This window comes from Chiloscyllium punctatum, chromosome 3, assembly GCF_047496795.1.
Source record: "Chiloscyllium punctatum isolate Juve2018m chromosome 3, sChiPun1.3, whole genome shotgun sequence".
Classification (NCBI taxonomy): domain Eukaryota; kingdom Metazoa; phylum Chordata; class Chondrichthyes; order Orectolobiformes; family Hemiscylliidae; genus Chiloscyllium; species Chiloscyllium punctatum.
The window spans coordinates 42,308,446-42,321,417 of record NC_092741.1 but is presented as its reverse complement, the minus strand read 5'-3'; the positions used below and the strand labels follow the sequence as shown (position 1 = coordinate 42,321,417).

The 12,972-nt window shown below is 42.4% G+C and overlaps 1 protein-coding gene across 1 annotated transcript in view; it reads right to left on the bottom strand.

Moving 5' to 3' along the window:
• ak9 (adenylate kinase 9) overlaps positions 1-12,972 on the bottom strand; it is a 267,579-nt gene that overhangs the window by 118,058 nt on the left and 136,549 nt on the right. The window contains exon 18 of the mRNA XM_072552101.1: positions 12,623-12,684. Within this exon, the coding sequence (XP_072408202.1) occupies positions 12,623-12,684 (62 nt within the window). The remainder of the gene's footprint in view (positions 1-12,622; positions 12,685-12,972) is intronic.

Sequence of the window (12,972 nt, the reverse complement as noted above, 5' to 3'; positions counted from 1 at the left end):
GGAAAAAGCCAATCAGGCAATTATTGCTCTACTTGTCCACTGTTAACGATCAGCAAAGGTGTCTCGACAGTGCTTTAAAGTGGCAAGTTGCATTGTGTCAGGACCGCTCAGCTGCAGATCTATTATAGCTTTGGTGCATTTCTGAATCAAGTACCTTAATTCCAGAGGTGAGAAGGGAGTGACTGACCATGATATAAGACACGTGGATTTCCAAAAGTTGCTCAAGGTGGCTACTCCAAGTAAAAAGTACTGGGGTAGTATGTCAGCACGGACAGATGATTGGCCAACCAATAGAAGACAGGGCGTTGGGATCAGAAGGAATGTTTAGGATTGTAACATTTAACTAGTACTGTGCCATTTGGATCAATACTGGGGCCACAATTATTGACAATTTATATTAATGACTTGAATGAGGCAAGTAAACGTGCACTTACAAAGTTTGCAAATGATGCAAAAGTAGGTTGGAAGCTGAGTTATGAGGATGACACAAAGATTCAGCAGAGAGATAAAGACAGGTTTAAGTGAATTGGCAAAAACCAGGCGAATGAAATGAAATGTGGGGAAATATGAGGTTATGCACTATGGCAGAAAGTATAGAGGAACTGAATATTAGTTAAGTTGAGGAAAACTGCAGCACAGAAGGATTTGAGGATTCTAATGCAAAAGCCACAAAATAGTTACCATACGGGTGCAGCAGGTAACATGGAAGGCAAATGGAATACTGGCCTTTATTTCAAAAGGAGTGGAATATAGACACTATAAATAAAACTATTTAATGCACTAGTTAGATAGCAAGAATACTGTGAACACATTTGGTCCACGGTTGGAAGGATGCCATTAAACTTGACAGGGTACAGAGAAGATTTACAACAATGTTGCTGGGACTAGCGGGTTTGAGCTATAGGGAGAGGCTGAATAGGCTGGGGCGTTTTTCTCTGGAGTATAGGAGAGGGAGGCGCGACCCTATCGAGGTTTGTAAACTCATGAGGAGCGTAGATAGGGTGAATAGCCAAGTTCCTTTTCCTCAGGTGGGGGCGGGGGGGGGAACAAAATAAGAAGACGCAGATTTAAGGTGAGAGGAGCAAGATTTAAAAAGGACCTGAGGGCTAACTTTTTCACACAGAAAGTGCTACATATATGGAATAAATTGCCACAGGAAGTGATGGAGGTGGGTGCAATTAAATATTTAAAAGGCATCTGGATGGAGATGTGAATAAGAAGGGTTTAGAAAGATATGGGCCAACACTGGCATAGGGGACTAGATCAGACCGTGGAGGAACAATGGCGGATATTTCTGTGTATAATGCAGAAGTTGCAGGATCAGTTCATTCCTAAAAGGAAGAAAGATCCCAGGAGGAGACATGGGCGGCCGTGGCTGACGAGGGAAGTAAAGAAACATATAAGGTTAAAAGAGAAAAAGTATAACAGCGAAGATAAGTGGGAAAACAGAGGACTGGGAAGCTTTTAAAGAACAACAGAGGATTAGTAAGAAGGCAACACGCAGAGAAAAAATGAGGTACGAAGGTAAACTGGCCAAGAATATAAAGGAGGATAGTAAAAGCTTTTTTAGGTATGTCCAAGGCAAAAACATGGTTAGGACAAAAATTGGGCCCTTGAAGACAGAAGCAGGGGAATGTATTACTGGGAATGAAGAAATGGCAGAGGAATTAAATGGGTACTTCAGATCTGTGTTCACTGGGGAAGACACAAGCAATCTCCCTGAGGTAACAGTGGCTGAAGGACCTGAACTTAAGGGAATTTCTATTTGCCAGGATTTGGTGTTGGAGAGACTGTTAGGTCTGAAGGTTGATAAGTCTCCGGGACCTGATGGCCTGCATCCCAGGGTACTGAAGGAGGTGGCTCGGGAAATCGTGGTGGTGATTATTTTCCAGAGTTCAATAGAATCGGGGTCGGTTCCTGAGGATTGGAGGGCGGCTAATGTTGTGCCACTTTTTAAGAAGGGTGGGCGGGAGAAAGCAGGAAATTATAGACCAGTTAGTCTGACCTCAGTGGTGGGAAAGATGCTGGAGTCTATTATAAAGGATAAAATTACGGCACATCTGGATAATAGTAACAGGATAGGACAGAGTCAGCATGGATTTATGAAGGGGAAATCATGCTTGACTAATCTTCTTGAATTTTTTGAGGATGTAACTCGGAAGATGGACGAGGGAGATCCAGTGGATGTAGTGTACCTGGACTTTCAGAAAGCTTTTGATAAAGTCCCACACAAGAGGTTAGTGAGTAAAATTAGGGCGCACGGGATTGGGGGCAAAGTACTAGATTGGATAGAGAATTGGTTGGCTAATAGGAAACAAAGGGTAGTGATTAACGGCTCCATTTCGGAATGGCAGGCAGTGACCAGTGGAGTACCGCAGGGATCCGTGCTGGGACTGCAGCTTTTTATAATATATGTAAATGATATAGAAGATGGTATCAACAATAACATTAGCAAATTTGCTGATGACACAAAGCTGGGTGGTAGGGTGAAATGTGATGAGGATGTTAGGAGATTACAGGGTGACCTGGACAAGTTAGGTGAGTGGGCAGATGCATGGCAGATGCAGTTTAATGTGGATAAATGTCTGGTTATCCACTTTGGTGGCAAGAACAGGAAGGCAGATTACTACCTCAATGGTATCAAATTAGGTAAAGGGGCTGTCCAGAGAGATCTGGGTGTTCTTGTCCACCAGTCAATGAAGGCAAGCATGCAGGTACAGCAGGTCGTGAAGAAGGCTAATAGCATGCTGGCCTTCATAACAAGAGGGATTGAGTATAGAAGCAAAGAGGTTCTTCTGCAGCTGTACAGGGCCCTGGTGAGACCACACCTGGAGTACTGTGTACAGTTCTGGTCTCCAAATTTGAGGAAAGACATTCTGGCTATTGAGGGAGTGCAGCGTAGGTTCACGAGGTCAATTCCTGGAATGGCAGGATTGCCTTACACGGAAAGACTGAAGCGACTGGGCTTGTATACCCTTGAGTTTAGAAGACTGAGAGGGGATCTGATTGAAACGTATAGGATTATGAAAGGACTGGACACTCTGGCAGGAGGGAACATATTTCCGTTGATGGGGGAGTGCCGAACCAGAGGACACAACTTAAAAATACGGGGTAGACCATTTAGGACAGAGATGAGGAGAAACTACTTCACCCAGAGAGTGGTGGCTGTGTGGAATGCTCTGCCCCAGAGGGCAGTGGAGGCCCAGTCTCTGGATTCATTTAAGAAAGAATTGGATAGAGCTCTTAAAGATAGTGGAGTCAAGGGGTATGGAGATAAGGCTGGAACAGGATACTGATTAGGAATGATCAGCCATGATCATATTGAATGGCGGTGCAGGCTCGAAGGGCTGAATGGCCTACTCCTGCATCTATTGTCTATTGTCTATAAGATTGGGATGTCTGGTTCACGTGGATAAATTGGACCAAAGTGTGTGTTTCTCTGCTCTATGACTCTATGACTTTATGGAAATAGGGAGGAGGAGTAGCCATTCAATTCTTTGAGATTGCTCAGCCAGTTAATATAAACATGGCCAATCATCCAACTCAATACCCTGTTCCCACTTTCACCACATTCTCTTTGATCCCTTTAGGCTTAAAAATTATATTTAACCCCTTCTTGAAAGCATTTGATGCTTTAGCCTCAACCATTTTCTGTGGCAGAGAATTCCACAAGGTCACCACTCTCTAGGTGAAGAAATTTCTCCTCTTCTCAGTCCTAAATGGCATACGCTGTAGCCTTAAACTGTGACCCCTCGTTCTTAACTAATTGGTCATCAGGAACATCTTTATTACATTGACCCTGTGTAGTTCTATGAGAATTTTATCAGCTTCTATGAGATCCCCTTACATTATTTCAAACTCCATTGAATATAGTCTTAACTGATCCAGTTTCTCCCTGAACTTCAGTCCTCCCATGCCAGGAATCAGTCTGGTAAACGTCTTGCATGACCTCCATAGCCAGAACAATCTTCCTCAGACAAGGAGCCAAAACTGTACACAATACTCCAACTGTGCTCTCACCAAGGCCCTGCAGAATTGCAGAAAAACATCCCTACTCCAATACTTGAATCCTCTTGTTTATGATGGCGATCATACCATTTGCCTTGTTCACCTCCTGCTGCACCTGCATACTTACTTTCAGCAATTGGTATGCAAGGACACTCAGGTTTCGTTGCTCCTCCCCCTTTCCCCATCTATGACCGTTCAGATTTTAATATGACTTTCTGTTTTTGCGCTAATATAACTTCACATTTATACTTCACTCACCAAGCATTTGCCTGTAAACTCAACTTGTCCAAGTCATACTGAAGAATCTCTGCATTTCCTCACAGTTCAGCCTGTATTTGTTTTATCTGCAAACTTGAAAATATTACTTTTAGTTCCCTCATTTAAATCATTAATATACATTGTGAACAGAATTGATCCCTGCAGGTAATAGTCACAGGCTGCCACTTGGAAAAAAGACCTGTTATTACTACTCTTTGCTTCCTGACTGCAAACCAATTCTCTTATCCATGTCAGTACACCACTTCCAATTCCATACACTTTAAGAAAAGTAGGCCAGTCCATATCTAAAAGATATGCTGGTAATGGAGGCAGTCCAGAGAGGGTTTATTTTGCTAATCATAGGTATGGAGGGGTTTTCCTTTGAGGAGAAGTTGTGTAGGTTGTGTCTATTCTCATTAGAGTTTACAAGGATGTTACTGAGACTGGAAGGATTGAGTTATAAGGAGAGGCTTGACAGTCTGGAACTTCTTTCCCTCGAGCGTAGGAGGCTGAGGGGTGACCTTATAGACGTTTATATTCAAGGTCTTTTTCCAAGGATAGGGGAGTCCAAAACTAGAGGCACAGGTTTAAGGTGAAAGGAGAAACATCTAAAAGGGACCTGAGGGGTAACCTTTTCACACAGAGGGTGGTGCATGTATTGAATGAGCTGCCAGAGGAAGTGGTAAAGGCAGGTACAATTAGAACATTTAAAAGATATTTGGACAAATACATGGAAAGGAAAATTTTAGAGAGATATATACCAAACACAGGCAATGGGACTAGTTCAGTTTAGGAAGTGTACTGGCATGGATGAGTTGGACTGAAGGGCCTGTTTTCGTGCTATATACCTTTATGACCCCATGACCTCTTTGAAACATATAACATATGCAACACACCTCTAATTTCATGTACTTTAATTTTACATGCTAGTTTTTTGTATGGAATTTTATCAAAAACCTTCTGAAAGTCCCAGTTAACAACATCCACTGGCTTCTCTTTAGCAAGTCTACTAATTGTATTTGCAAAAAATTCCAGTAAATTTGTCAAGCATAATTTTGCTTTTATAAATCCATGTTGACTCTGTCTGATCCTATGTAATCAAGTCCTCTGCTATTAAAATCATTTATAATGGACTATAATTTTCCCCAATATTGCTGTCAGGCCAAATGGTCTATAATTCCCTGTTTTCTCTCTATCTCTTTTTTTAAAATACTGGGCTTACATTAGCTGCCCTTCAATCCATAGGAACAGTTCCAGAGTCTACAGCTTCTTTAAAGATGACCAGAAATGCATTCACTACTTCTTTAAGTTCCTTGGCATTTTTGTGACATTATCGGTCCTCCTTTATGCAAATATACATTTAATTGATCTGGCATCTCTTTGTTCCCTATTATAACTTGTCCTATTTTTGAATGCAAAAGACCTATATTTGTCTTCACTAATCTTTATTTCCTTCACATACCTAAACAAGATTTTACAGTCATGGATGTAAGTTTGCTCGTTTAGCTGGAAGGTTTGTTTTCAGACGTTTTGTCACGCCATACTTGGTAACATTATCCTGTTAACTAATGTTAACTAGTATGAGGTGACGAAATGTCTGAAAACAAACCTTCCAGCTCAGCGAGCAAACTTACATCCAGAACCTCAACCTGAGCTACAAATTTTCTCAAAGCTCACCATTTTACAATCATTTTTTAAGTTACCAGCAAGCTTACTCTTTTACTTTATTTAGCCCCTCTTCATCAATTGCTTTGTCCTCCCTTGTTGAGATTCAAACTGCCCACAGTTATCACATCTGCTTTTTGGTCCAATTTTTATGCCTCTTCCTTGGATCTAATATTAACCCTATTTTTTTTTTGTTAGCCATGCTCAGGCCACCTTTCCCATTGTGTTTTCATGCTATATAGGAAGGAATAATTGCTGCAGTTCACCTTTGCACTCTTTCAATGTTTGTATTGCCCATCTAACATCATCCCTTTACATAAAGCTCTCCATAGCCACTTCAACCTCACAGCCTCGAAGCCATCTCCAGGTTTCACCACTGTAAGGGAATATACTCGCCTGAATGTGTGGAACTTTAACAGCGCTGAAGTGGATGCTTCACGTGGGATAGAGAGGGAGGTAAAGAGGGTGGAAGAGTTGTATTACTGGTCAACTAGATATCACAGCTGTGCTGGAGGAAGGCACAATGGAGGACTTGAGCAGTGAGGCAATATGGGCAAAGCTCAGAAATAAGAAGGGTGTGGTAATAATGTTGGGGCTGTACTACAGGCCGCCCAAAGGCAAACATGAGATAGAGGTACAAATATGTAGAGAGATCACAGAAAGATGTAGGAGCAACAGAGTGGTGGTGATATGAGATTTTAATTTTCCCAACATTGACTGGGATTCACTTAGTATTAGAGAATTGCATGGAGCAGAATTTGTAAGGAGCATCAGGAGGGTTTTCTAGAGCAGTATGTAAGTAGTCCAACTCGTGAAGGGGCCATACTGGACCTGGTGTTGGGAAATTAGCAAGGCTAGGTGGTTGAAGTTTCAGTGGGGGATTACTTTGGGAATAATGATCACAATTCCATAAGTTTTAGGATAATCATGGACAAAGACGAGTGTGGTACTAAAGGCACAGTGCTAAATTGGAGGAAAGCCAACTATACTAAAATATGGCAGGAGCTGGGGAATGTAGATTGGGAGCAGCTGTTTAAAGGGAAATCCAAATTTGATATGTGGGAGGCTTTTAAAGAGAGCTTGATTAGAATTCAGGAGAGATATGTTCCTATGAAAATTAGGGATAGAAATGGCAAGATTGGGGAACCATAGATGATAGGTGAAATTGTGAGACTATGTAAGAGGAAAAAGGATGCATACATAAGGTCTAAGCGACTGAAGTCAGACGAAGCTTTGGAAGAATATTAGGAATATAGGACCAATCTGGAATGAAGAATTAAGAGGACTAAAATAAGGTCATGAGATATCCTTAGTGAGCAGGATTAAGGAAAACCCCAAAGCCTTCTTTACATGTATGAGCAGCAAGAGGGTAACGAGTGAAAGGGTTAGCCTACGCAAGGACAAAGGAGGAAAGATATGCGTGGAGTCAGAGAAAATGGGTAAGATTCTTAATGAGTACTTTACATCGGTATTCACCGAGGAGAGAGTCATGGCCAATGTTGAGGTTAGGGATAGATCTTTGATTATTCAAGGTCAAGCCTGCATAGGAGGGAGGATGCATTGTGTATTCTAAATGGCATTAAGGTGGACAAGTCGCCAGGACCGGATGGGATCTAACCCAGATAACCGAGGGAAGCGAGAGAGGAAATAGCTGGGGTTTTAACAGATATCTTTGCAGCAGCCTTGAAATTGGGGAAGGTCCCAGAGGACTGGAGAATTGTTAATGTTGTCCCTTTGTTTAAGAAGGGTAGCAGGGATAATCCAGGTAATTACAAACCTGTGATCCTGACGTCAGTGGTAGGGAAGCTACTGGAGAAGTTACTAAGGGATAGGATATATACCCATTTGGAAGAAAATGGGCTTATCAGTGATAGGCAGCATGGTTTTGTGCAGGGAAGGTGATGTCTTACAAACCTAATAGAATTCTTTGAAGAGGTGACAAAGTTGATTGATGAGGTAAGGAATGTGGATGTCTTATACATGGACTTTAGTAAGGTATTTGATAAGGTTCCCCATGATAAGGTGATGAAGAAAGTGAAGTTGCATGGAGTCCAAAGTGTTCTAGCTAGATGGATAGAGAACTGGTTGGGCAACAGAAGACAAAGAGTAGTAGTGGAAGGGAGACCTGTGACCAGTGGTGTCCCATAGGGATCTGTGCCGGGACCACTGTTGTTTGTGATATACATAAATAATTTGGAGAAAGATGTTGGTTGCCTCATTAGCAAGTTTGTAGATGATATTAAGATTGGTGGAGTAGCAGATAGTGAAGGACACTGTCAGAGAGTACAGCAGAATATAGATAGATTGGGGGCGGAGAAATGGCAGATGGAGTTCAATCCATACAAATGTGAGATGATGCATTTTGGAAGATGCAATTCCAGAGCGAACTATATAGTAAATGTAAAAGTGCTGGGGAAAATTGATGTACAGAGAACTCTTGGTGTTCAGGTCTATTGTTCCTTGAAGGTGGCAACACACGTCAGTAGAGTGGTCAAGAAGACATAGGACGTGCTTTGCTTCATCGTACGGGGTATTGAGTACAAGATTTGGCAGGTCGTGTTAAAATTGTATCAGACTTTGGATTGGCCACACTTGGAATACTGCGTACAGTTCTGCTCACCACATTACCAAATTGGATGCTTTGGAGAGGGTGCAAAGGAGGTTCACCAGGATGTTGCCTAGTATGGAGGGTGCGAGCTATGAGGGGAGGTTGAGTAGATTAGGATTATTTTTATTGGAAAGAAGGCAGTTGAGGGGGGACCTGATTGAGATCTACAAAATCATGCGAGCTGTAGACAGGGTGGATAGCAAGAAACTTTTTTCCCAGAGTGGAGGACTCAATTACTAGGAGTCATGAGTTCAAAGTGAGAGGGAAAAAGTTTAGGGGAGATATACGTGGAAAGATCTTTACACAGAGGGTGGTAGGTGCCTGTAATGCTTTGCCAGCGGAAGTGGCAGGGGCAGGAACGATAGAGTAATTTAAGACATAACTAGACAGATACGTGAATGGGCAGGGAGCAAATGGATATGGATACTTGGAAAGTAGACGGCAGATTTAAATAGAGTATATGGTTCGGCGGAGGCTTGGAGGGCTGAAAGGATTGTTCCTGCGTTATAATGTTCTTTGCTCTTTGGTCTGCTCTTTGCACTATAGAAAATTGACACCATATTCAGAGAAAAGCAGCCTGTTTCATTAACACTTGATCTAACACCTTAAATATTTACTCCTCCTATCACAGTGGCACATAAGTGTCACAATGTACACAAGATGCAATGAGATAACTCAATAGGGAAGATATAGAGGCATGACCTGGGGTCTAGGCACTTCTTGTCCTGGGCTGTTCAGTTAGGTCGTTCAAGGGGCCGCAGTCAGTCTGTCAGGTCTGTCAGCAAAAGCTAAGGGGAAAGGATGTTTTCGGGGGAAGGGGCCTCAGTAAATCATTCTTCAGGCGGGGGTAAAAGGCTAGGGGAAACAGCAAATGTCAATTGTGAGGGATGGGGCAACATATCTGCTAGAGGGGCATATAGGAAAGCATGGATGGGAAAGGGGTCATGTGAGTGTTATTAATCAAGGACAAGAACACCCTGGCCTAATGCAGGGACACAGTATTTTGCATGGCCACCTCATTTGGCATGGCTGGGGGGAGCAGTTGACAGATGCAGGCTCATAGATGGGTTGGGTGGAACCTGGTGGGAGGAAAATCCTAAGGCTTTACAGGGGGGACAACTAGGAAGGGGATTTGGATGTTTAAGTGCTCACTGGCATGTAGAAGCAGAGGCTGAGGAGTGTTTGCAATTTCCTTACATTGTGCAAGAAATTGAAAGTGCACAAGTGGGATGGAAATGGCTATGACCATAATCAGACTGGGCAGGGTAAATGTCATGACATGTGAGGAAGGCAGCTTCAGGATTTAATGATGTTCAGGCTTTTAAAGGGCAAGAAAAACATTACATACAGAGACATACACAGTGCAGTTTATAGACCTGTGAAGTTTCTAATCCCTGGTCATCCCAATGGATAGCCATACCCATTTGCTGAGCAGATTCTTGCCCCAGACATCACTGACCAACTCAATAAAGTGATGGAAGGCGTCATCAACAATGCTAATAAGCAGCACCTGATCAGCAATAACCTGCTCAGTGACATTCAGTTTGGGTTCTGCTAGGGCCACTCAGCTCTTGAACTCATTACAATCTTGGTCCAAACATGGACAAATGGGCTGAACACAAGAGGGGTATGAGGCTTAGAACCCTTTATATCAAGGCAGTATTTGACCAAATAGTATCAAGGAGCCAGAACAAAACTGGAGTCAATGGGAATCAGAGGAAAAGCTCCCCAGGTTGGAGTCATGCCTGGCACAAAGAATTGGTCGTGCCTGTTGAAAGTCAATCATTTCAGCTTCCTTTATTGTCACATGCACTCAAATGAGTGCAGTGAGAAGTTTGTAATGTCACCGCTTTGGCACTATCTTAGGTACAGGGTACCTAGGTGCAGATACTTTTATATTAGATTACTTACAGTGTGGAAGAGGCAAGTATTTGCTACAGAATTGAAAGAATAAAAAATTATCCAGTGTAGTAATATGAAGTTTTAAGAAGAATTGAATTACTCAAAGTCCAGAATAAGAATAAAAAGCATTTTTAGAAAGTACTCAAATTGTAGTGTTTTTCACTAAGTCCATGCCTGATAGGCTTCAGATCTCGAAGCCTCCATTCACTGGCTTCCAGCCCTGGACTTGTTTCTAGAACTTGCTCTGCAACTCATCTCCTAGGCCAGCCTGGGCTCGGACTGCCTCCTGCTCCGGGCTCTGACCTGCGTCTTTGCCTCCGGGTCTGGTCTCCCAGGTCAGCCTGGGCTCAGACTGCCTCCCAAGTTAGGCTCTGACCCACGCCTCATGTCTCGAACTCGTCTCCCAGGCTGGCCTGGGCTCGGTCTGCCTCCTGCTCCAGGCTCTGGCCCACACCACATCTCCGGACCCACTACCTCCCCTGGCATTTTACACACTGGGCTAGACTCAGACTCGTCTCCATTCCTTCAAGGTAAATTTAAGAAATTGGGACAGGACAGGGAAAATCACAGAAAAAAAGAGCAGTAAAATAGAAAGAGAAAGAAAAAGGAACTGGCGAAGCAGAAGTGCTCCGGCTGGAAAGTCCTACTTGGCGCCATTGCACAAATGCTTCAGATCAACTCCACAGAAATTCATCAGGGTGGTGTACTAGGCCCAAACATCTTCAAGTGATGCAACAATGACCTCTCACCCACCAAAAAGTCAGGAGAAAGGATGATCGCTGATGATTGTGCTATGTTCAGTGCCATTTGCAACATCTCAGATACGGAAGTGGTCTGTGTCTGTAGCCAGCAGGACTTGAACAATATCCAGGCTTGAGCTGACAAGTGGTAAGTAACATTTGTTCAACATTTGCGTAAAGATTTGTAGCTTGAGTGCTGGTTGCAGCTATTCTGAATATGTTCGCTGAGCTGGGAAGTTGGTTTGCAGATGTTTCATCCCCTTTCTAGGTGGCATCCTCAGTGCTGTGGAGTCTCCTGTGAAACACTGCTGTACTGTGTCAGTTGGATTTTGTGCCACAGGAGGGACAGACAATAACCATCTCCAATGAGAGAATCTAACTAAAGAATGTCTCTCAACATTCAATGACATAACCATCACTGAATCCACTACAAAAATATTGGAGGTTACATTCACCAGAAAATGAAATGGACTAACCATACAAATGCTGTGGTTACAAAAGCATGTTAGAGGCAAGGAATCCTGCAGCATGTAACACACTACCTGACTCCCTTAGCCTGTCCACCACCTACAAGGCGCAAGTCAGGGGTACAAGCCTAGATAAGAGCAGCTCCAACATCACTCAGGGAGCTTGACATACTCCAGGACAAAGCAACCAGCTTTATTGACACTATATCTGCAAACATCACTTCTTGCACCACTGACACTCAGTCGCAGCAAGATGCATCTACAAGGTGCACTGTAACAATTCACAGCATACTCCAAATGCATGACCACCAAGCTAGGCAAGGGTAGCAGATATATGGCAATGCCACCTTCCAAGCAACTCAACATCTTGACGTGGAAATTTACCACCATTCCTTCAAAGACACGGAATCAAAATCCTGGAACTCCCTCCTTAACAACATTGTGGATGTATCTGTACAAAATGGACCGCTGTGGTTCAAAAAGACAGCTCACTACCAACTTCTCAAGGGCAGCCAGGGCTGGGCAATAAATGCTCATTCAGTTAATGACACCCACAATCTATAAATGAATAATAAAATTAAATCATTTCTGACTGTAATAAGAAAAAATTTCTAAAGTGATTGCAAATCTTCACAATACTCTACTCCACAAGGTTGTGAATGTTCCAATATGAATAGATTTAAGGATGAGATAGACAATGTTTTCTAAACTGGAGGATTTGAGGAATAGGTGGGAAACTAGAGTCAAGGCCAATTTACCAAACATTATCGCATTGAACAACAAAACAGGCTGCATGTTGCATATTGCTCCTATTTCCTTTGTTTTCACTTTGAACAAAAAAAATTAAATAAGATCACTAATTGTAGATCAATATTGAGGCTTTTGCAACTTTTGAATAACATAACAAATGTGCAAGTTAAAAATGAGTATGGATTTATAACTATTGTGAAATTTGTTTCATTTAAGTAACATACCTTCATTTTCTCCTTTTACCTCTGTTTGTGGATTCTCTGCTCCAGCTGCTAACATTGCTTCTCTACAAAAGAAGTTCATCATATTAAATCTCTATTTGGACTTCTGTACGATTCTCAATCAGTCTAATAATTTTATTAACATTCATTCTTGTGTGTCTATTAAGTGTTTGAATAATGAAGCCTTATTCTTGTTTTAAAATTTCTACATTGCCTCACCCCTCCCTTTTCTGTGAATTCCAAAAGCTTTATGAATCTTCAAATTCTCTGCACTTCTTCAGTTCTGGGGCATCCATCATTTATCACAATGCTCTCAGCTGCCAAGGTCCTAGTTTCTGGAATTCCCTCTATGG